General features: G+C 40.5%; 1 protein-coding gene across 5 annotated transcripts in view; it reads left to right on the forward strand.

The window, feature by feature from the left end:
- The window catches only part of RYK (receptor like tyrosine kinase), a 48526-nt gene extending 26487 nt beyond the window's left edge, over positions 1-22039 (forward strand). For all 5 annotated transcript variants that reach the window (XM_015871178.3, XM_015871176.3, XM_015871177.3 and 2 more), the window contains 7 exons: positions 1514-1600; positions 11245-11314; positions 12533-12665; positions 14365-14474; positions 16690-16849; positions 20000-20136; positions 20976-22039. In XM_015871178.3, the coding sequence (XP_015726664.1) occupies positions 1514-1600; positions 11245-11314; positions 12533-12665; positions 14365-14474; positions 16690-16849; positions 20000-20136; positions 20976-21087 (809 nt within the window). In that variant the 3' untranslated portion in view covers positions 21088-22039. The remainder of the gene's footprint in view (positions 1-1513; positions 1601-11244; positions 11315-12532; positions 12666-14364; positions 14475-16689; positions 16850-19999; positions 20137-20975) is intronic.
- The last annotated feature ends 3236 nt before the right edge of the window (positions 22040-25275 follow it).

Raw genomic sequence — 25275 nt, forward strand, 5'->3', positions numbered from 1 at the left:
CAATGCAGATGCAGATCTTGTGCTCGGATTTACTGAAACTAATGAGGTTCACCTGGGCCCACTGCTCAGCCTGTTTGGGTCTCTCTGAATGGTGTCCCATCCCTCAGGTGCACTGACCACATCACACTGCTTGACATCATTCGCATACTGCTGAGGATGCTCTTGATCCCACCGTTGATGTCATTGATGAAGATGTTAAAGAGCACCACTCCCAGTGTTGACTTCTGAGGGACAGCACTTGCCCCTGATCTCCATCCAAACACTGAGCCATTGTCCACCACTCTCAGGGTATGATCTTGTAACCAGTCTCTTGTACATCAAACACTCTCCCCATCAATCCATATCTTTCCAGTTCAGAGAGAAGGATGTTATGGGGACTGTGTCAAAGGTGTTATAGAAGTCCAGATAGATGATGTCAGTGGATCTTCATGTGTCCACAGATACAGTTATGCAATCATAAAAAGTGACAAGGTTGGCCAGGTAAGACCTATCCCTGGTGAAGCTATGTTGGTTGTTCTGTATCATCTCTTTCTCTTCCATATGTCTTAGCATAGCTTCCAGGAGGGTCTGTTTCATAACCATCTCTGACACTGAGGTGAGACTAATGGTTCTTTAGTTCCCTGAGTCATCCTTTCTACCCTTCTTAAAAATGGGTGCTATGTTGCCTTTCTCCTGTATCTGGGGTTGCTCCAAATGAATTGCAGCACCTTGTGCTCGGCCTTGTTCAACTTCATTATGTTCCTGTGGGCCAAATTTTCAAGCCCATCCAGATCCCTTTGGATGGCATCCCATCCTTCGGTTGTATCATCTGCACCACTCAGCTTGGTGTCATCAGCAAACTTGCTGAGAGTGCGTTCAGTCCCATTATCCAGGTCATTGATAAAGGTGTTGAAGGCTGTTCTTGTTTATACTTTCTTGCACATGGCTGTAATGTTCAGATCCATCTGATGACTGCAAAATGGGATCATAGATATCTCACAAAGTTTACATGCAACCTCGTGGTAGGTGATAAAAAGTATTGCACTCATCCTGATAAGTACCGAGGAATCAGATAAGAGATGAACTTTATGCTGGGATATGTACAACTGTTCAATTTAGTTCTTTTTCTTGGAATAATTTTGCTAAAATATGTGAGTGGAAAAATTTTGAAGACTGGGGTTGGGAAAAAAAAAGCCAGAAAAAAAGTGAAAACCAAAATAATCTTTGAAGAAAGAGTATCACATTTTGATAATGTGATAACTGTATTCACAAACTGTACAATGTAAGCTTTCAGTCTTTGCTATGTATCGCTCTGAATCCAGTTCCTGTAGATGGAGAGGTGGTTATGTGTTTCAGTACTCTTGTTGATTCACAGGGGCATTCAAGGCTTAAGCTTTACCTCCCATTACTCGTAACTTTCTGCTGTGGCAGATACATTTTAAGGTAGTGGGGTTTTAATGGGTATTTAATTCTGTTAGCTTTGTCAATGTGTTTTAAGCATATCGTGCTTACTGATCTTATGTTCTCTTTGTAGGCACATTTGGGCGCATTTTCCACGGAATTCTAATAGAGGAAAAAGATCCCAGTAAAGAAAAACAAGTTTTTGTGAAAACTGTTAAAGGTATGTTTACCTGAAGAACTCCATTTTGTCCAGTTGTTTGGCCTGTGTTGCTTGCTGAGTATATCAAATTTGTCTTTAAAAGCAATTAAGCAAAAGCCTTGTGAAACATACTGAAGAGCACTACTTAAAAATCAAGCATCCTCAGTTAAAGAAAAATCTGCTTCTTTCCAGTATTTGGGGAAGTTTTCCTATTTTCAGCTCTTCTGTTTTTCCCTACCAGACAGTTTGGGGTTTCATTTTATTTCATGTAGCTGGCAAAAGTTTTATCCTGTGTTATGTGAGCCTGGTGTTCCTCTTGTGTTACACAAAGCTCTTAAAGTTGTTGCTTTGTTCACCAGTTACTTTAACTTGTGATCCCCTTTGCTGTGTTGTTTGGTTCTCTGCACTGATGGAGAATCAACAGACACTGGAGTAATCCTGTAACATCTAAAATTGTTGTGATCTCAGGCACTTTGACATCTGTATGCTTACTTGATAGCATAGAAATAAGACAACATCTGCATAAACATGTCTTTGTTGAGCTGCTTCCCAGCACTGCTTTTCTGAGCATGAGCTTTCCAGTCTGCTCTTAAAGAAACATTTTCCCCTTGAAGTAGCTTAGATACAGTCTGTCGTTGATACAGTCCATGTCCTTCTTTCTCCTGATGTTTTGCTTTGTGGTGAAAGGTTTGCTAGCTGCAGCTCCATACTGCACGATAGTCTTTACAGAGCAATGACATTTGTATAATTGTTGTTACTAGAGAATTTCTTAGCTTTAATAAGTATAAACTAATTGTCTGCATAGATAATAGATTCTGTTCATAATTGTCTGTGAAATAATACGGGCTTGGGCAGCAGAACGTTGCTAGGAGAATAACTAATAAACATCCCCTCTTCTCCTTACAGGAGTGTATTTGTAGAGCCAATATTAAGCAGTTTCCTCTTTGCCTTGGCTATGATGGCTGCATGTGCAGCTGGGTCATGTACTAAGTTAGGAATTTGATCTGCTTGGAAAAAAAGAGAGCGTGAAAATGCTCTTAACCTGAATTTTCCTTGATCTTCTTTGTCCTGTGGCCACACACACTCTCCTATTTTGACACAAACACAGAGTAGGGTCGAACTGCAGAAGAGAAAATGAGTGTAAGATCTACTGCACTAGACTAAGTATTTCTGGAGGCAAAAAAAGGAGCCTGAAGGTAATGGAAAATAAGGGAAAAAAGTCTTTCTAGCTAAGTTATCCCAGAAAAACATACACTGTATCTTAATTTTCCCCCCCACAATGTGCTCTGATGTTGGTGGAGTCCAATGATACTCTCAGTTGCAAAAAAAATAAAAATTAGTGAAGGGGTTCAGACTTTCTGAAAAATGGGAATTGTAACTTTTTCAACAGGTGTTATATGGGGAAGAAAATGTAAATGATCCAATAGCCTTCCTGAGAGAAAAGATCACTTTCTTATCAGGATCAGAGCTTAAGGCATTGCATTGACTAGCCTGTTGTTAGAGTAGTTGCTGCAGCTTTAAATCTGGAATTGCTAATAGAAGAAACCCTTTGGAAGGATAGTACCTGGATAGGTCAAATAGAATCAGTATGTTTGTTTCCAAACTAGAATTTCTCTCATTTATTTTCTCTAAGAACAAGGTTTTAGTAATAAAGTAGAAAAGATTTTATTAACGGGGCTAGACTGCTGTCTGCAATATTCTTACAATATTCTCCATGAGAAACAACTTCTAAGATGAATAGAACTTTCTCTTCTCATTTATATACTGAATTATTTGATGCTGTCAGCAAGAAAAGGCTTAAAAATTGCCTTACTGATACATCTAATGCCTGTACAGGAGCATTAGAAACAATTAGACTGTCTAATTTACAGGAAAACCTTTACTGTATTTAAGCTTTGGCTAGAGGCATCCTTAGTTGGTGTAGCTGTCAACTGTGTCACTGGATATATCCTGTGAGCCCCAGTATACTGGTGTACTGCCACACAAGTGGCTTTGTGACTGGGTGTTACCAATAGAAGCCATATTAAACATAGCAACTTACAATGCAAAGCAAGAAAGCTATAGTGAGTAAGTGATTATCCTCCAAATATGTCCAAGAATGTCTTGCAAACAGTACACTGGTGCCTGGAAGGCCTCTTTGAGCCGTGGGCAGCTCACGTGTTGGCTTTTAAAAGACCTCTGTCGTACTAAGGAAATCATTAAATTGCTGTCAGGACTGTTGCTTCTAGTTCCTTTTGAGAGACGTCACAGAATTTGTCACTGAGACTGAACTCCTCATCATCTTGGGACTTCTGTCCAAGCAATTAATGAAGCCACCAAAGTGCTTTTGGACTAATTCAGTGATTTCTTATTGCGTACATGGCTTGTAAGGTGGTAGGACTGCAATTTGGAAACACTTTTTTTTTGTTATAGCTGTTATAAGGATACAGTGTGAAGGTAAAGTTAATCCACAAGTGCTAGCAGTTCACTCAAGATCCCTTAGAAAATGTTTTTTCTTTCATCTAACTGTAGGATGTTCCAAAGCAAAGTTGTAACATGCCCAAGATAGTGACAAACCTTCTACCTGTATGTTCATGAAATACAGTAATTTATGTCCTTTTTTTTTTCCCTGATGGTATATCATCTATCATTTGAGAGCGTGTCTGGGTACATGAATCTTTCCTTATGCAGAATGCTCTGTGCCAAAAAAGAAAAAAGCTTAAGAGGAACAACAGCAAAAAAAAGAGAGAGGTATCGGTTGGCAAAATTAGAAGCGACTTTCTGGAAGCTTTAATAACTTTGGGAGTATGAAGGCTGCACACCCAGGGAAAAATGTCTTTTTTTAATATGCCTTCTCTAAATCCTTCATGTAGGTCATGCAGTTTTCTAGTTACAGTTTGGAGTTTCACTGTGTGTTAATTTCCTAGTCGTCATTATGAAAGCTTCAGCTTTTTTCACATTCAGACTTATTTTGGAGTAATTTGCTTCCCTTTCTTTTTTTCTTTCTATAATTGACTTTCATGAAGATAAAGGATGTACGTCATTATCAGTAGGAACAAGGATATATGTCTGTACTATTTTTGGGGTGTCAGAATCCATGGATCAACATGACTTGAATGGGTTCTTTGTGAGGAACGTGAGAGACCTAACTACTGACTTCTCACTCTGTTTCTTGCCCTGCAATAGAATTGTTTTATGTAGTAGTAATGCTTCAGTTTCTTTTCTGATGGATGTTTTCCAACCACTCTAAACTTTAGGAAGTGTCTTGGGTGGGCTGTTTATCAGTGCTGGAATTACGTTTCTTGCCTGTAATTGTCAGATCTCTTGTGCCTTTACAGTGATATGAAATAGACTTTTTTGGGAATCTTTAGAGCTTTGTTCCTCAGAAAAGAAGGAACGCTGTTACGTATTTTGACTTAAGGAATACATTGTTTAATGGTGCTTTTCCTGCAAAGGAGAAAAATCTTTGGAGAACAAACGGAATTGTATTATTCCAGGAATACATGAGGTGAATTTGAGCTATACAGAACCCTGACTCATATTCTGGCCAAGGTACATTTTTAATAAAAACAACCAATCTTGCTGTTTAAGATAACCTGCCTACTTCCATTTCATGTTCTAACCACTTAACATTTTTCTTCTGTACAAGAGTGGAATTTTTGAAAACAATCCACCCATGAAAAGCCCTGGAAACAAAGACATGGCGTCCATGAAGATTAACTCTTAGGACTCCTCTTTTCACTAACTTTAACAAAGCTTTAATTTAGTTCATGTCATCATAGGTTGCTAAAGGACTCATTTCTCAGCAGCATTGGCTAATGACAGCATTACACTGTTAGTTGGCTTTTATTTTTATTTCTTGTCAATCCAGCATGGAGTGGCTTCTCAAAGAACACCCCACAAACTCAGCATAGGTCACGGTGGAAGCTTTGGAGGAGCTTAGTGAATTCACCTGCTACGTCTCAGGACCACAGCTGGCTTCAGAGCATTTGTACTATGCAGAGCTTCTCTAGCATGAGTTAGAACAGAACGTCAATGCAAGCCTGTGCTGTGTTGTAGGCACAAGGAAACCCAGTGGATGTTAAGCTATATGTTGAAGTCATCTGACTGAACTGTCCATAGCTTACAGATCTTTTTCTGCTCTTATTCACTTGATGTCTGTTTTGGCCTGTCTGTGACCTGAGTACAAGCTGGGGATCTTTGGGGCTTCTTCATTACCTTTAGGAAATTTAAGAAAGTTTCTGAGAACATAGACTGTGCAAAGTGGGACAACAAAAGGTAGAGTTGGATGAGATGTATGTTTAATAAGCTTTGCATTAATAATTGAAGGATTTCTTATTTCCATTTCCATTATGCATACTATGTACCACAACCTTGAGCACACACAGTGGTTTCCCAAGGTGCCATTTTTAAACTGCATTTTCTTTACATTTATAAACAGTTCACTGTTAAAATTTGTAAGGTCGTGCCTTAAACATGTTAAACACATACACAAACATCTTCTTAAAGTAACAGGTATTTAACCACCCCAATTCAGAGTGCAGGATCCTATGTCTTTAGAAGAAAATATTATAACAAAAAAGTTAAGGAAAATTCTGCTTGTATTCTGGGTTTTCTTATCAGTTTTTTTCATAAAGGAAGGATGTTTGAATTTAAAGAAAAATAGCAAATGCCTGTAAGATTATATAAAAATGCACAGTGTCATTTAGGCCCAGTTCATTAAGAAGTATGCTGAGAAACCTTATCTACGAAGATCTACACTTAAAAAAGAGAAGCTTAGTAGTAGTAGGGGATGCCTGAAGTTCTACTTTGATTTCATAATGTAAATATCTGCTATTTTATGCTTCTACAGGGGGGAAAAAAGCTCACATTCCAGCATCTGCCTTCCTTTACATTGAGTTAAAACCACTGCTTGTATTTCAGTTTTGTTACCTGCTGCCCTCAGCAGGCACTGAAACATTCAATCAGTTCTCTTCCTTCTCCTGATCTATTTCATGCTCATTTTTACTTTCACATTTATTTGGAATAGATCACTGAGCAAAGAGCTGTCAATTTGTTGCTGTTTGCTGCTGCAGCTCCAGGTTCCCCTCTTGTTGATAGGAAAAAAAACATCATCCCCAAATCATGCTTCTCTGCTCTTATATGTGGCTTAAAACATCTGTTTTGATATTGTTGTCAAGAGACGTGTTCATCAGAAGCCTGGATTTCCTGGCTGCAGTGATTTGTGTGGATACTACTTATAGCAGTGCTGACAGAAACTGCCCACAGCAGGCTGTAGAAGGGCTCTGGAATAACTTGCTTGAATTTTGAAACCTTTGGCTGTGTTGCCTTTAAGATTCTGCTTTATTTTCTTGCTCTTTAAAGTGATCTGTTTTAATGACCAAGCTGCAATTTAAAGCCTGAAGTCATAATGCGGCGTTTGCTAATTTGTGATTCTGGAAGATTTGACCTATAATGTTGTTCTTGTAAGTCATCCAGCTAATCAGATAACCACTGCAGTATTCAAGTAATTGCTGCTTTTTCATCTCTGGTAGGTAATTTGAGGTGTGGAGCGACTCTTTCCTGATGTACTACCACCCAGTGAATGTAGGGTATGATGCTCAGCAATTGATAGAGTGCCTGGTCTCCTAATGAGCAAGTTAGTGCAATTTTGTGTCATCTCTGAGCTCCTCTTGAACACGTCAGGTGTTTTGTGAGTTTCACGGTGGTTCACATGACTTAAGAGAGCTGGTAAATGAGGATTTAAAACACGGTAGATGAACTTCTCTAAATGGGTAATGGTTGCTCTCTGGCCTTGAACCGGGAAGGGCCTCAGCAGATCCAAGTAACACTTGCCAGAGATTAGCCTCATAGATAGCAGCAGTAGTGCTAAGAGCCCCATTGTGCCTGGCTATCTACAAATAACATAATATAATGAGATAAACTTGCAGCCATATCAAAGCTTCCAGAAATCCAAGTCTGTTCTTGTTCTCTGCCCCAAGGTAGACTGTCAGAGTCATTGCCATGTAACAGGGAAGGTAAAAGCATCTTCCTACATCTGTCTTGAAGTTTGCAGTCTTGCTGTTAAGCACCTTCCAAAAATTGAGCCCTCTTGGTCTTAACTCAAGTTCTGAATCGCTCCTGGCTCTTAAATCTGTGCTTTATTTCATGTCGTCTCACAGTTTTGCTCTTCAATTACTCAGCTATTGGTGTGTAACAGCTTGGAGGAGAATAGATGATGATTTGTCAGGGTTGAGCAGCAGCGACTCGACTAAGCAGGTTGCAGCTGCATGAACTGCTGAGTACTGAGGTATTTCTAATCCCAAGTAGCAGTAATATCTCAAAGGGTAGTTTAGCGTTTTTAAGGCTTTGAAGTGCAGCAAGCCTTGTTTTATCCAGGAGTATTCAGCTTAAACCCAGTGCTGTTTGCTGATGGTGAATTTAGTACATGGGAGACTGTGGCTGCTTGCTGCCACTTTGAATTACTGCTCTAATTTAGGAGGTTTCTGGACCTGTGGGAAGTTTCCCTTTCTTTTTCCCAGCTCTCCTCCTGTTTGGTTCTATGTGTGGCTGTGTTCAGGACAAGTCACCTTGCAGATCCCATGCAGGAAGAAAACAAGCTGCAAAAGCCTGAGGGCGTTCTTGTGCATTTGATGAGATCATTCCACAGGTCTTGTTTTGTGTGGCAAAACACAAAACAAACAGTAAAATACTAAAATATGCCTGCTTACATGTAATGCATATATATTTGAGGGATGCTTTCAGTAGAGTTTGGCCTAGGCAGGAAAAGGAGATCTGTGGAATTTTCCTTAGTAAATTTGCACCTCACCTAGCTGGAATTGCAGTGTAATAGCAACATTACAAAACCATGACACTAGGTCAGGGCTGTCATAGATGCTGCCCTGGCACTGCGTGTTTCCCATATCAGAGACAGAAATGCTCTGATTGTCTGAATTGCTTGTGTGGCTTTTCAGTGTGGGGTGGTCAAACTCCCCAGACAATCAGTACCTCTACAGCTAAATGTTCTATTAGCACGTTCACCTTTGTAATCTATGTAGAACTGTCTGCTGGATGTTCAGAAGTGGTGTAATCTAATAAGAGTTTAAATGTGCTTTGTGTTGTGTAACCCAAGAAAATGGCCATAAAACTGATTTTCATTGCTATAGGGACTGTTGGAATAGCATTACTTTGATTTTTTTTTTTCAATTTTTGACCCCTTTTGACTGAAACCACTGAGAGAACTGTTGAAAGTGATGATTTATGTTCTGTTTTGAATTATATCTAATGAAGCCACAATAATAAAACTGTGGTTCTTCTATATTGGCATGGATCTAAGTTAGTGAAGGATTCGTGTTTGACTGCTATTGTTTGTTCTTTGTGTGTTGGTTTGGTTGGTGTTGTGGAAGCTTTTTTCCATACAGAAAACAAGGAAATAGTATTGATAAGAAAACACAATGCTGATTCTGGGACTGTTCCACAAGATAAGATTTAGATTTCCATATGTACTTGAGCTGGAGTCAGTCATCTTTTGGGTGCTCTGCAGCCCTAACATAGTTTCTCTGAGCTGAAAAACACCAATGAAGCCTAGCAGTGACCTGCTGCAAAGCACCCTGGTGATGGAAAGGGAAAGGCATCAATAGGACAGCATTACCTGTAGCAGCATTAGCGTGAAGAGGTGAATAGGTGTGTTGTCTGAACCAGATTAACTTGTTCTGTAGATTTTTCCAAGCCAGGTTTAAGTAATCTCCGATTTAGCTCTTGAAATTATTACATGGTAGATCTTGCAATTAAAAGTAAACCAGTTAAGCAAGCACCGAGCCATAGAACATATGAGCATGTTCATCAACTTAAACTCACACCTATTAATCTCTTTCAACCCTTCATTATACACTCGGATGAAGAGGCTATGTTCTTTTTAAGTGAGTGGTTCATGCATTTAAAATGGAAGCTTTATACAAGTAGCCTGCTGCCAGTTCTTCCAGATTCTTGTAATGTGCTTTTATGCCTTTATTTTTTTAGTTCTTCTTGCCCTTTATAACACCTGGATGGTTCAGCCATTCACGTCTGTATAACCTCATTGTAATGTGCATCTTGCTTTTTTCTCAGTTGTTTACAAAAACCTTGGAAGTCTGTCTCCTTCATATTAAATTTGTCACACATAAAACACCAATTTCAGTTGAGTCCTGTTGCTGTGCAGTAGGTAGGGCCTTCTCTTTGTCATACTGTTGATGTGTTTCAGACCAGAGATACTGAAGGAATGCTTCTAGGAAGGCATGCCTTCTTTTTATTTTCTCCTGAGCTAAGACAGTGAAAAGGCTCTGTCGTAGTCTTGCCTCAAGATACCCTTTCTTTCCCTGGCTTAGGCAAAGTATCCCAATCCAGTTGCTATTTTGCAGCTTACATGTTACATGATTTCTCTTGATGAGCCCTTCCTAGGTTCATTAGGAGGGCTGTGTTGTGCCCAAAGCTGCCTGTGCTTCCAGCAGATCTGGAAAGTTGTTTTTTATTGCAGTAAGAGCCCATCTAGTAGGTTGCCATCCTCTTGACAAGGAGGCCACACTCCCTTTAGACCTTGTGCTTTCTTTTTCTACCTCATGCTCATCTATGCTGCCTGCATGCACCATTCATCCTCATTCAGACAAGAGTCGCATTGTTCATTGCAGGGTTACAGTTCAATTAGGAAAGGGTCCAGCGAGGTGTTAGAGCTGGTTGTGAGGAAGAAGGTAAGACCATAAAGGGTAGATGAGTTCTTTCTTTGCTCTCTTCCTCTCTGCTCTCTTTCTCAGGACTGTAAAATGTTGGTTTGACTCATCTGAGATATGTAAATTCATCCTAACGTGGCAGAGAGCTGGTTGGCTTTCACTGGGCTCTCTCCTGTTCCATCTTGCTGCCTGGGCACACAGATGCTAGTTCTAACGTGAAGGAGGGACAGAAGAGTGCACCCAGATATGGGGGGGGTGGGTTTGTGAGAGTCCTGATTTGCATTGCTTTAGGCTTCCCAGTTGCTCCTTGCCAGCAGAAAAGTAGACCGCAGAATGTTTGTGGGGAGGGGGGATGCAGCCAGTGCTGCTGTCTAGTTGGTGTTCTGGTTGTTGGAGTTATCAGAGATGCTTGGGTTCCAACTGACAGCAGTGATTTTTTGTTGTTGTTGTTCTTTTGGAAGGCTGAGAAGAGAACTGCAAACATTTCTAAGGTTACCAAGAGTCAAGTGTTTCAAGTAGAGAGAGCACTGAGTGAATGACTCTAGGAATAAATGGTCTCCATCAGTGTGGATGGAAGTAAACTGCAGAAGCCCATGTTGTGATTCAGTAGCAAATCGGTGTCTCGTGCTTTTGTGAAGTGCCTGGTGTGTTCCCCCCTTTCAGCAGTGTAGGCCCTGGGTGCAGGATTTCGCCTATGCTGCCAATACAGGCATTTGATGCGTGCCCAAAAGCTGTCAGGAAGCAGCAAGAGTACATTCTGTCAGCACCTGGAGTGTTTTTTTCCTTTTCAGCTTCACCCCATTTGTTTAAGCAGAAATATGCCCTAGAACTTGGCTTGCTTATGTGGGTTTTTAAACTCCATTTAAAAAAAAGATGTAAGTAAACAGAATGTGTTTGTGCACAAATGACCTTAGCTGACTTATAAATCTGGACCAGATTTCAGATAATAGATTGGTTTGTTTCCAAAGCTACATCTGTATGTTCTTATATTTTATTTTTCATTAGATCAGGCCTCAGAGGTGCAGGTGACAATGATGCTGACTGAAAGTTGCAAACTCAGAGGGCTTCATCACAGGTAAGCCAAGCTGTGTCCAGAAACTGCACTGCATCTGTGTGAGCCGACAATACCTGTTTTTAAAGCTGTCTTGGTTTTGGTGTGCCAGGCTGAGCAGTGACATGTAGTTAGGTATTCCTTTCATTTTCAGTTACTGCAGAAATGTGGTGGCTCACACTGCTCTTTTTGCACAGGCTGGTTGTTCAATGTGATATTTCAATGATAATGAGGAGAGTAAGTATATATGTGGGTTGATTTTGCTGATTTATTAGTCTGGCTTGTATTATTTGTGATTTTCTACACGGCTCAGGAGGCTGAATTTGGCCTTGAAGAATTTTGTTGCTGGCAAGGATGCAGGACAGAAGAAACCCACATTCACCATCAGGTCTCGTGGCTAATAGTAGTTTGTGAAGGAAGTGAAAGTAGTTAAAAGAGAACTGTTAATGCTACACTGGATTTAGAAGCTGCTTTTCTAAGAATTATTACAGTTAAGACCTTGCTTAAAAGACAGAATTGTATTAAAAGGAGTAGCAGCCTCTCAAGGAAACATTTTAAGATGAAAATAAGGTGAAATAACCCCTCTCCCATCATTCAAAATTGACTGTTATCCTTTTACAAGTAGACATCCTCAAATGTCCCACCTTGGTAAACATCATGCAGAAGAAAAGTTATCTCTTACTGAAGATGAAGCTAAATGGCTATATAGAGTTCATGGATGTAATGCCTGACAATCAGACTTATGGAAATGTGGATTTTCCAAGTTCCAAGCAACAACAGAACTCACTGAAAACTTCCTACTATGCTTTCACTAGAAAATGCAGTTTCTTAAAAATGTTTCATGGAAATTTTAAACCATATAACGTTTGTTTCAAGTTTCTGTGGGGTTTTTTATGTTGACACTACAGGAAGGTGTTTATAAACAATGCAGGGGGAGGTTATGCAGTCTGGAAGGAGGAGAGGAAATAGCCCTGGTAGAACTTTTAAATTATTTCTGCATTAATAGTACGCCCCTAAACCTCCTGCCACTGCCCCCACAATAAGGCCTTCTTTTTTTTTTTTTTCCTTTTAAATCCTCCTTAGTGTCTCCTCAGCTACTTGGAGTCTTTGTGTGCTGCAATCTGTAACACAAAGCTTTTACCTGATATTGAATTACTTTCAGTTAGTGTGTTTAGGTATCGAGAAGATTTTTTGTCAAATTACAACTCTGTGAAACAAGAGATTTCTGTCCCTGCCTTACAGGAATCTGCTGCCTATCACTCATGTTTGTATAGAAGAAGGAGAGAAACCAATGGTGCTGCTGCCGTATATGAACTGGGGGAACCTTAAACTATTCTTGCGACAGTGCAAGCTGGTAGAGGCCAACAATCCTCAGGTAAGCTCTGAAATCTGTCACTTCCTGCCTATTCAGCTTTTACTCAGAAGCCCTGGTTTGTCATCTGTATGTATACCTTAAAAGTAGTAGCTGCACTATTCATCCTGTCCTGTGACAATGAGAGAACTGACAAGCAGGTCATTAGGAAGCAGTAATTTTGATTCATACAAGGAAAACATTCTTGGCTGCCTTTATTATCTCTGTTGAGAGGCCGTTCAGCTGAGTTAAACTCTCAGTCAGGGTAGGAGCTGGTATATATCGGCACATCTAAAAAAGTAGAGGAAATGATACATGGTAGTGGATTCAAGTTACAGTACACAGGGAAAAGTTGTGTACAGGAAAAAGTCATATTAAATGTTTTTTTGCAGAATAGACGATCTCTTAGTGCATGGTAGTTTGTTGTTTCATAATAAGCATAAAGCAGTTCTGTTAAATATATGACGTACTGCTGTATATTTGCTTTACAGTAAAACAAATGTATTTATTTACCTTGATGATGGAAGTGGTTTCTGAGAATTGGTTTGTTTTCCTGCTGTTGGTTCTCTTCAGGTTTTGTAACACTTTACCGTGTTTTCCATAGAACTTCACGTGTTTCACAAGAAGTGAAAAGGAATAAAATAATTAGATGAGCATTAAGTTTTAAATATGCCCTTACAGCAAAAATGATTTTAGCAAATTGGAGAAGCTGGAAGGAAATCTGACATGTTCAGCCATGGATTTGTCTGTATTTTAGAACCATTCTTCTTGCTGGGATTGCTTCATCTTTCCTTCTCTTCAGCTTTACCTTGGTTTGTCTCTTGTCTTTGAATTAAATTCTAAATGAATTCTGGTTTGCTGAGGTGAACGTTTGCCCATCACGTGCCAAATTTGAAACTCTCAGGGTTACCTCCCTCTGTTAATTTACAAAGCCAATAAACTATGATAAATATGATCTTCCAACATTGATTTATCTGCTTTACTACTTAATCTGGGTTATAAAACTCTATTCAGCACACAAATATCCCTTTCCAAGAATTCAGAAATGGCATTTGTAATCTGTGTTACGTCAAATAGGAGTTGCCTCTCAGTGGTATCGCCGTGCTTCCTACTGTACCGAAGTCTGGAATGTTTGGTGTTGTACTTATTCAAAGATGAACATCTATGGAAGTACCAAAACCAAACTTTTGAGTTCTCTGAAATAATGCATTGTTCTTATTTAGAAGCCAGTGTATTATTGTTAACAGCTTCTTAATTTAGCTTAGTATTTGGCTTTATTTTATTCCCCAGTCTTGATACTCTTGTATCTACCTACATACTGAAGCTTCAGAAATACTGTAGAAATGGAAAAGAGAAACCAGGATATAGATGTAAGGCAAGAGTTTTATGTAACTGTGACACTGGTTTCCAAACAAAACGAAATGAGAGTGTGGTGTGCAGGTACAAGTGACCATTTTTTGCCTGCATTCATTGCCAATCCAAGGAAAAGCTACATAGCAGTGAGAAAACTGCAGATGCAAATACCTGCCCCTGCCATGTCAACTAGGAAAAAAAGGCTAAGAAGTTAGAATAAGGAATCTCCATAACTTTTCAGAAGATGGTAGTGTATTATCAGCTGCTAGAAAATCACGGGCTACTAAAGGTTAAGAGAAGGGAAGGGCCATTAGGCTACAAATTAAAAATTAGCCTGTTCTGTATTGATTGTTGTTCTGTACTCTTGCAGGCAATTTCCCAGCAGGATCTTGTACATATGGCTATCCAAATTGCCTGTGGAATGAGTTATTTGGCCAGACGGGAGGTCATTCACAAAGACCTGGCTGCTAGAAACTGTGTGTAAGTACCAAACAAGACAGAGTCATTGTGCAAACAGTGTTATGTCAATAACTGGGGCTAAGATGGATTTCCTTTAACCAACCTGATCTCTGCTTCAAAACCAATACCACCTTTTTTCCCCCTTATGTTTTGTGCAAGTGGTTCCTTTAGTGTAACTTTCATCTAGGTATATATGTAGTAGAACAGAATGCTTGGTTTTTAAGAATGCAGAACATCCTATTCTGGAAGATTTGTATTGGATTTTGATTTCCCTTATTTTTTGCAGATGCTCACCTAGCCTAAGCGTTTTCCTTTAAATTTTGATGGTAAATTGGAGCTTCTTTGGCAATTTGCTAATGGACAGATTTTGCACCGGGAAGCAGAAAGACCTACCCCATAGCCATCCCTTGTGCTTTTGAATTGATGCCACTGAGCCCTTTTAGCAAAATCCATTATGGCGCTTGCAGTGTGTAAGGATGCTCAGTTTGATATAGTTTCTTGAAGGTTCTTTTCATCTGTTCTTGTTGCTTTTTCTCTGTGGTGAATGTATTAAAGAAGTGATACCACCGAAGGCGAAGATCACAAGCAGTGCTCCAGGGAAGCTGCCTTGTGACAGCCTCTCATTTCAGTGCAGCAAATGAATTTACTTGTGCCCTTCCTGGGCAAGGTTGAGCATTCTGACAACTTTACTCCCTGCCCTTACAGGGCAAAGTTCAGCTTTGTTTTAGTTGCCATATGTGTGATCCTGAGTGATGTCAATATAATTCAACTCATAGTACATCTGGCACTCCTTCTCCATGGCAAATGCAGGCAGGAACTGAGCTACTGACCTGTTGTGTAGTGCAAGAGTATTTGGACTAGGTTTAGCTTTTTTTACGTAGAAAAAGAGATTGCAAGTGGCCAGGATTCCATGAAGGGCTTTGGTCATCTGCCATTCCTTTCTTTCCAAGGTTTATTCCTGAGAGTACCTCCATGTGGGAGAAAGCTGGGAGGAGTTGGTATGAACTGTATTGGGTCTGTGTGTCTGTGCTAATATCAGGAAGGGAGCCAAGATTGCAGTGCTCTTGGCTGGTTTGTGAAGGGGTGAAATACTTTCCTTCTCAAGTGTCTTGGGCCCGATTGGAATGGACGTACAGATTACACAAGTCAGAGCTCAGCAGTCACTGGAACGGTATCCTTTGTACTTGTTTATAGGCAGATCTTCTAGGAATTTCTCTGAACTTCATCTGCACTTCTTAGGAGTGATTACATGTGGAAATTTCCTGGTCTGTAAATTTTGAAGCCAACGAACAGACCTGAAAGTGCATAAATATGAGATAAGAAGGAACCTGGGACACTGAAGCAGCAAACGCACAAAATGAGCATTTATATTTATTTTTTTCTTATGGAAATAATATCAGACTAAAACAGAAGGACAGCAAACACTGATTTAAATATAAAAAGTAACTGCGGTATTATTCATGGTTTTTTTTTCACAAGATGTCAGAATTAATGTCTTGCCTGTATTCTGAAGACAGGTGTTTGAGCACCCTGAGCTTTGAGTTTTGTTAAAGCTTAATTCACACTCTTTTGAAAACATCCCTGGAGGGCAGAAAGGTAGTAGGCAACTTTACTCTGTTAAAAACCTGCTAAAGGCTCCTTTGTGCTAATGAAGACATCTCTTGTTGATTACAAGTTGTCTTAGATTAGAGTTGTCTTGCTTAGTCGGTGTTCAGCTTCTGACAACAGTCATATCTTTTGCTGAGGCAGCGTTTGTGGGAATAAATATTTTATTAGAGCAAATAATCACTTGATTAGGGACAAGACTTTAGGCCACAAATGATAGTGGTTGCTTTGACAAGATACTGCTAGATCTTGTTTATCCTTGGTCTTTAGTTTATTGTTGGTACAGAGGTATCATAGCTAAAATAATTTAATTCTATTGTGGGTCTCCAAGGGAGCAGTAATAATTCTGGGAGTTGTTTGTTTGCTTTAGCTGTACTTTTCTGCATTTGTAAATGTTTGATTTTTATTTAATCTAAGACTTCTGGTGCTTACCCACTGGCATAGAATAAACACTTCCTTAAGTAACATTTGATAACCACAGAGTAAATGTGTCTGAGTGCAGAAGAACACTAACTCTCTGCAGTATTGAGAGCGTGATCAGTATTCCTCAGTGAAATTAAGGTAGGGCATAAGTATTTTCTGTGAACGGTAGTGCCAAGTTTGCTTAAATACTTCTGTTCTTTTAAATCAGCATTGATGATGCACTTCAGGTGAAGATCACGGACAATGCGCTATCTCGAGACCTATTTCCTATGGACTACCATTGCCTGGGAGATAATGAGAACAGACCAGTTCGGTGGATGGCTCTTGAAAGCCTGGTTAACAATGAATTTTCCAGTGCCAGTGATGTGGTAAGTTTGGTTGGTATGTGAATTAGATGTGTACATTTATTTTGACAGTTTTTCCCTGCAAAGCTTCTTTCAGCAGTTGGAGAATCAGAAAAGATAGCATTGGCTTATACAGAACAGCAGCTGTTCTCCTGCTTCTTCTATTTGCTGTGTAGGATAGATCATTTGAAGGTCAAGCAGATGCTTCTTGCATAGAAAAATTCTGTTGCACCCTGTCCTACTTGAAAGTGTTAGCAGAAGAGGGCATTAAATTCAGTGAGAATTGAATTGTATTGGCTCATGTCTGCTACAATTGACAAGTCTGCTGAAGATTGAAGAAACTGTTTCTTGAAAGCTTTCCCCCTCTGGGAGGTTGGCTTTGAAATTAAGATCAACAGATGAAGTTGTCAGTGTTTTCTCTTGCACTGGGGAAGCACCAAGTTGAACGAAGTACTTGTCAGATAGGGAAAATATGGGGAAAATAATTTCCCTTGACCCACTGATTACTCTCATGCTAACAGAACCTAGAATTTGGGCATCTTTTTGCTTCAAGAACACACAGCCGATACAGTCAACTTAATTACTAGGACCACCTGGTCCTCTTCTACAAAGCTACTTTTCATGTAGTCAGCCTCAAGCCTGTCCTGGTGCATGTGTTTTTCCATCTCAGAAGTCAGATTTTGCGTTTGCTTTTCTTGAACTTTGTAATTCGGTCAATTTCTCCAGTTCCTTGAGGTTCTTTTGCAGAAGGCTTGACCTCCAGCCTCCTCTGCTCTGCCCAGTTTGATATCATCTACAAACATCCTGAGTGTACAGCTTGTTAATGGAGATGAGACAGTATTGATTCCTGAGCAGTGATTCTTCTAATCAGCTGCTAGTTGGACTAGTACTGCTAATCACAGCAAAATGAGTCCAGAAGTGCAGCCACAATAATGGGTGCAACTCCGTAATTTATCTTTAAGATGCTGTGGAAGATGGTTTCAGAGGCCTTGCTGAAGTTAAGGTGAACATGCATCTCACTCCCTAAATTTACTTTGCTCTTAGCTGTGTAGCAGTCAGCTTGACCTAGCAGTTTACCCTTGGTAAATCCACACTGACTGTTTCCAGTCACCTTTAAGCTTCTTGTGCAAGGGAATCCAGCATATTGTGCTCACTGCCCAGCACAGGTGCAGGTGTTCAGCAGCCTGGCCTGGAGTTCCCTGTGCCTTACCTCCTGAAGAAGTTGCCTTTTGTCCAGTGATCAGCAACCTTCCCCAGCTCTTGTGGCCTTTCAGCAACAGTGAGACCATCTGAATCAGTGGCCTCGTGTTGATGCATTTTATGAGCTTTGGTTTTCCAGACTCCATCCCTGCATACCCAGGCATTCTCACTGTATTTCTCAGGCAGCTTTGTCTTGCATCTACCTCCTCTTTCCTTCTTTTCCTTCCTTAGCACCTGAACTTTGCCCCTGCACCCATGGAGGTCTTGTACTATACTTGCTCAGCATTCTGCACATCAGAGCAGACAGTTCTGCTAACAGAAGGCAGTCCTTGAAGATCATCAGCCTTTGTTGATTTGAGTAGTAGTGGTCTGAACTACTTCTAAGGGGATGTTTCCTTTGGTAAGGATGCTCTGCTTACAGTGGCTACATCCATAGACTGGGATCTACGTAAAACTGGCTAGGTTACGAAACTTCTGCAAAGCTGTGGTTGTGTTTTTCCTCTTTGCCATTCTCTCTGTCCTCAAGCCTTACAAACAAACAAAAGCAAGGTGAAAGAAAAAGGAGTCAGCTGTGCTCCAGAAATACTTGTGAACTCATTGTACTCATATGGAGTTTTGTTACACCAAACCAACCAGGAAATGGAAATTGCTTACAAGTGTGTGTTTTTATAATACTAAATGAGATCAGTGAAAACATTAATTTCTTCTTACTCACTTCTTAAAATCTGGAACGCTGAAAGCATTTGCTGTCCATGAAGAATAGGCTTGGAAATAAGTCTGTGTAGCACTGCCAGTACAATCTTGCTAGGAAGTAGGCATCTCAGTCTCATAACCGCTTCAGAAAAATTAGTGCAATTCAGTATGTGTTCTGTGGTATCTTAACACAAAACTCCCATTTATATCACACAGAGATAAAGGCAGATTGGCTTCTGATATGTGGTTTTTACATACACAGTTAGTGAATTTTACAGCATGGGAAATCAGACTTTTTTCTTCCAGGTACATTCAAAAATAGTATGTTGTTTGTCCTCTCACTTGGAACAGCTCTAATATCAACTTCACATGACTTTATTGGTGATGTTGCAAACAATTTTAGGTGTTGTCTGTTAAGATGCAGTTAGTGCGTGTTCTGGGCTTGCTTTTTTGGATGCGTTTCTTTAAAATAGTTCTCCTGGCTTGAAACCTTTCTAATGCATTCTTCCTGTGCCAGCAGTTGTACTAGTCAGCCAAAGCATATACAAACAAAATAGAATTCCTGTTGAATTTTAATCTCCTCTCTCTAGTAAACATGAAACTTTTAACTTTTTTTTGTCATTCATGTGTGCTTCCTTTATAGATTTAGAAGTAGCTATATTCTCAAAATAGTTTTGCTTGGATGGCTTTTGATGCGGCGTTACTTGTTGCTTGTGAGTTTTCTTAACTGCAAATAAATGCATCCACCCATGCCTTCCTCCATGGCTAATAGATAGCTGTTCAGAGCCAGGCCAGATCTGTGCACTTGCCATTCTCCAGCACAATGCTTCTTATCAGTGTCCGCTGGCATCATCTCTCAATTTAGAAATCCCCTGACTTAAGCCTTCTTAAAATTTTTATTTTAATGAAAAAGACTGGGAGAAAAGGCAGTTCTGCCTCTTTTAAAATAGATCATGGTGGTCTTGGCACTTGTAACCTCAGCTATGAATCTTCCGTGTGCAGTATCAGAACATTCTGTTTTTATTTGGTCTCTGGATACCAAGTTGTAAACCATTTTACTTATACTGTTATTTGTTTTGACTGTTATTTGATTGATCATATTATTTCATAAGCACCTCTTAGTAGGAGAGGCTGAATGGTGTGTTGAATGCTGATCCAGGTGCCAGGTTTACTTAAATAAAATCTTTGTTTTTCTCAGGAGTCGTACTCCTGAGCCTGTGCTCAAAATATACTGATAATGTTCCTTAGATTTGTTAAGTGTTCTGCTTGCTCTCTTTTCAGTGGGCCTTCGGAGTAACACTGTGGGAACTGATGACTTTGGGACAGACTCCATATGTTGATATTGACCCCTTTGAGATGGCTGCTTATTTAAAGGATGGCTATAGAATAGCTCAGCCAATCAACTGTCCTGATGAACTGTAAGTGCACGTCCCTGGGGAGTGGGTAAAATGTCCCTGTTGGAACCAGCATCTTAAGCCAACCTTACCAATGAAGCAACTGGGTCTTCCTCCTCCTTGCCTGTTTATCTGACTTTATGGTGACCCTTGTGTATTTGTGTAGCTCTACAATGACCTGTCTTGAGGAATGCAAACTCAAATTTTTTGTTGTTGAGTTTCACTTAATTCCCACCCAGCTCTCTTCCTTATTCTGACACGCTGATGAGATGGTGTTAATCAGCGAGATGAGAGGAGGGAGGTAAAGAGGCTAGAGGCTTTCTGCTTAGTTTTTTTTGGGCTGCAGTGAGAAGCCACTAGTTTTATAGGCAGAGGAAGTTTAACTTCTCTTGGCAAGACTGAAGAGAGAAATGCTCTGTGTAGTGGAGCTCAAACAGCAACACTTGCAATGTTTAATCGTGATCTTAATGTAATGGAACAAAAACGCAGGCACCACCTCCTGCCTCTCATGTTCTTCCAAATCCCCTTCCTGTAAACCTACCACAGAAATGCTTTGAGCTATGTTTCTACAATCTTTTATCAAATTCCAATGAATTGTGTATTGCTTCCTCCTGAATTGCCTTTGACTTGTATCCTAAATCAGTATCCTAAATCAAACCAACACCTCCAGTCGTAGTACTTTTATTGATCATTCATGGTGTCTGTCTTCTGCAGGAGTGAGTCAGCGTAGTGTATAAGAAGAGGCAGAATTCTTTTTCTGATTTACAGACTTGCTGGTGCCAAATGGCATTTTTCATTTCCAGGCTTGGGACTGTTTGCCAGGAGTACGTTCTCATGTCTTCCATTTTACCTTTGTCTTTCAGATTTGCTGTGATGGCCTGCTGTTGGGCCCTAGATCCTGAAGAAAGACCCAAGTTTCAGCAGCTGGTGCAATGTCTAACTGAATTTCATGCAGCATTGGGAGCCTATGTCTGAAACTGCAGGAAAAGATTCAGCTCACCAATTGGGAAGAAGGCATGGCATACATTTGCAGCTCCATGCATCAACTCGGACTCACACACGTGATGTGTATAAAGCAACACTAAAGGGAGAAAGCACTTCTTCCAAAACACCGTGCCTTAGGATGCTTTAGTAGTCTGAAGTTTTTTTGTAAGACCTCTTGATGTTGAATATTTTCTAGATATCACTTTTGCTAAGTTAAATCGAGACCTTTTTATTTGCCAGCAGGATTTTTAAAGTGTAGTGATAGTGAACTTGAACACAAGGTTTGGATGAACTTTGCACTCTTACAACAGACACGTGATTTTCTTTTTGAAGGGTATAATGGAACTGGTAGAAAAGTGAGGGTGGGAGAATTAATGCAAAAAGAAAACCCAACACTACAAAAACAATTCCCTGCTTTTCAAAGATGTTGAAACTGAATCTTTCTGACCAGCTCTAGTGTTTGTACTTTGTATGTATCTGGAATAGCTTTTTAGTATCAACTACTTCTATTTTGAGACAACAGCACATTGTGGTTGGATCCACAAGCGGCATCTTTTTGTTTGTTTTTTTGTTTTAAACCCATTCATGAATGTTTTCTTGATAAAGCTGGTCTTCAGGATGCAATATCCCCTTTTTAAGGCAGGAAGGGGTGATGTAAAAGTGATTCCAGTTTACCTCATTCAGAGAATAGTAAAGGGGGAGGGGGTAGGGGTTAAAAATGGTGCCCCTCCTTTGCAGATAAAAGGCTGATGTCATTTTTAAGATGGTTTTATGTGCTAAATAGAGGCCTTCAGAGAAGTGCCAAAGCAGCCCTTGTGTTGGGAGTCTTTCACCTTAGACTTCTGGATCACGGTTTCTCTTGTTGAAAAGGTACTGGTTGTTTTTTATGGGCTTTTATGGCCTGAAACGGGCTTAAATATATAAATATATATTTGTAAAGACACTTGCAGAGTAAAGAATGTTTTTCTATTACATCTAATGTGAAAGCTTGGTCCCTCATATTGCCCTGTCTCTTGAGCATGCAGGTTGGTGGTTGGTGCTGGGGTAAAGTTGGCATGAAGACAAGGTGAGTTGCCTTTCTCCCTGCAGAACCACTTCCTGAGACTTTATATTATACCATCCCGCCGCCTTTATTAATTCAGATATCCGTTCCATCCCGGGTTATTTTGATTGAATATAAAGAAAACTGAACAAGATATTCCAGGGAAATGTGTGGTGATGCACTGACTGTCAATGACTTTCATATTCTACATAACTAAACTACATATGGGATAACCTTCAGTTCTCCGTGTGAATGATAGAATGCATCCTCCTTGTCTATTGTATGCTGTGCCAGGAGACAGGTTGCGCTGTAGTGCAATGTGAAAAATTACCTTTTGTGCCATCTTCAGAGTAAAGCACTCACAGTGTGGGGTGTTTGTGCAACTGCGTGTTTGGGAGCATTGCCCTGACAGGCTCCATATTGAGTGTGGTGTTTTAGGAGGCTCTGGTCTGCGAGTACGAGCAGCTGGATTTGGCTGAGTTGTGCAGGTGTGCAGCTTTTGTTCTTTTCAGGGTTCTGAAAGCTGAACCTAGTTGAAGGCAATTAGTCCTTTGCAATTAGTACTGCAGACTGTTCTCATTCTCACAGGCTTTGCCTTGCTGAACGAAAGCGGCATGTCCTTCAAAATGTAGGAGCTTTCCTATCTGGTGCTATTTGTCCTACTGATCCAAGTCTTGCTTTATCCTGTAAGGAAATTTTCCTGCTGGCTCTAGTGTAGCTCGAGTTTGGGCGTGTTGTGAGCGGCTGTGTTTACCTGAGTGAACTGTAACTGCTTTTATTTGGTTGGCGTTGGAGGGCAGCAGTAAGGGTTTGTTTTTGTGGCCTTCTGTGGTCTTTCTCCTTTCTGACCCTGGAAAACTACCCTGGTGTCATGATGTCAGTACTTGCTTATGATGACTTTGTTGTTAAAGCTATCAGTTATTTGAATCCAGGTCTTTGCTATGATGGGATCTAAAGTTTACCTGAGATTAGAAAACAGCTCAAAGTGAAGATGGTATGCATTACACAGGACAGCGTGTGCTTCACTGACTGCACTGCAATGGTCACATGCAAGATGTGTATCTTGCAAGATGAATTCACCTCTGATAGGCACATGAACTGACAATTAACTGCTGTGGTCTTAAGATGGGTTATGGATGAGCTGCACTTTGAGCTTCTCCACTTGCTCAGCGCTAGCTGAGGGTATGATGAAGTACGTCAGCAGGCAATTTCTTATCTTCTCTCAAGTGAGTGTGGACATCAGTAGAGACAAAGAAGTGTTTGGTATGACGTAGAGTTGCTAAAACAACCTCAATTTTCATCCAGATGTGCTTCTGCGGGAGAGGAAGGTAAGGTATGCATTTTACTGACAGCAGAAGGTACTTTGAGTAGGTGCTGTGCAGGCACTAAGATTGCAAATAGCTTTCATAGCAACGTTTTTCTTCCCTGCTGCATGTCTTAAATCTTAGCTCCATGATGTTTTAGGGACACTCTGAAGAGGAGGTCATTTAGGTTGAAGACTGAAAATACTGGCGTTTTGGATGGAGAATATTGTTAGGAGCTGCTGCTGCTTTAGATGAGAAGTATAAAGATGTGTAGGAGGGCTAGGATGTGCTGTGAGAGTTTCTTTCTGCTCACCTCTGTGGAGCACGGCAGCTGCTTGATGTGGATTTTCTGTAAAATAATATCACTGGAGACCTGAAAAAGCCATTTAAAATGAAATATTAGTGTTGAAATTGTATGGGAGGTGTTACACAGAGGGCTGGGGAGGCTCCTTAGGGACAAATGAGTAAACTTAAGTGGTATGAATTGGTTTTGGAAGCTGTAGTGTTCCTATCTTGAAAAAAGCTGAAGGAGAGGCTTAAGAGAATTCAGTTTGTCAGCAGTGACAGGTTGAGAGCTATGGAGATGATACATAAAAAGGATACGTGATACATGAGAGAGACCTGGAAAGCAATGCCAAGGGAATGGCTGCTCCATGAACAGTTTTTCCATGCAACTCAACCAAGAGAGACCTCAGAGGATTGAAGTGCTCTTCTTACCTGTCCTGGCCAGCCTTCATGTTCACGTTGTCCTCTGGTCCCACCACGACTGTTTCTGGGTTTTCAGGGCAGGGTGAGGCTGACATGGCAAACAAATGGAGCATGTGAAGGTGTTGCCACTTGTTTCTACTGGATGTGACCTTGTTTTATTGAAATTTATTTCATTTTCTTCTTGAATTTGGCACTGGGCATCAGCACTCCACCCCAACGTGTCTGTCTGTCAGCCTTTGTCCTAGGATTTGTGAATAGGTTTTCAACTCTTTTGCTGGGAAAGACGTACGTGGTGTACTCTAAACTTGCATGCATGGGAAAAGGCTTGAGTCAGCTTGTGCTTTCAGAAGAAAGGAGAAAAATTGCTGGGACTGTGGAATCTGTGTAAGGGTGATGAGTTTTGTGGGTCTTTTGCAGCAGCTGACAGGTATGAATCACTCCTGGGGGGGAAAAAAAAAAGCAGGAGTATAAAGGGGGAATTGGAAAAGCACCATGCAAAGAGTGGTGTGAGTGCAGTGAGTGCAGCCATCTATACTACTTGTGCTCCTTGCAGGTAAATCTGCATGCTGGAATGCTAAAGCAGGCAAGTCATGCCACACAGAAATACCAATGCTGACTTTAAAACTCTCACTTGACGTGAGAACTGATGCGATTGAGGTTTAGTACAAATAGTTCACCTGATCCACAGAGCATCTGATAAGGAGTGATCTGGCAACAAAAATCTGCAGCGTGGCTGTTAAGGGAGTGAGACTCCTATACACTTGCGTGTCCAGGTAGTTAAAAGCAGATAAGGACATTCCTCCAACCGTTTGTGTGTTTCATGTGGTGATGCTCTTGGTAATTTCTGCCTCCTCCCTGGTAAAGATGTGGACAACCATATCTTCTCTCTGCAGAGCCTTCATGCAAACAGCAGAATGAAATGACCTTGCAGGGAGAATATGTTCTGGGGGTGGAGGGACTGTGCTTCATTTCTGATGGTTCATCTATCTTCTGTATTGTAGCTTTGTTTCTGCATGGAGCAGACCTTGCTTATCATGACCTGTAACTGTATCCTGCCATTAACAATAATGGCAGTTCTGTTAGTTCTGTCTTCTTCCTTTCATGGCAAAGAAACTGTCCCCTCTT

This window comes from Coturnix japonica, chromosome 12, assembly GCF_054131305.1.
Source record: "Coturnix japonica strain WE chromosome 12, WE-NBRP24, whole genome shotgun sequence".
Classification (NCBI taxonomy): domain Eukaryota; kingdom Metazoa; phylum Chordata; class Aves; order Galliformes; family Phasianidae; genus Coturnix; species Coturnix japonica.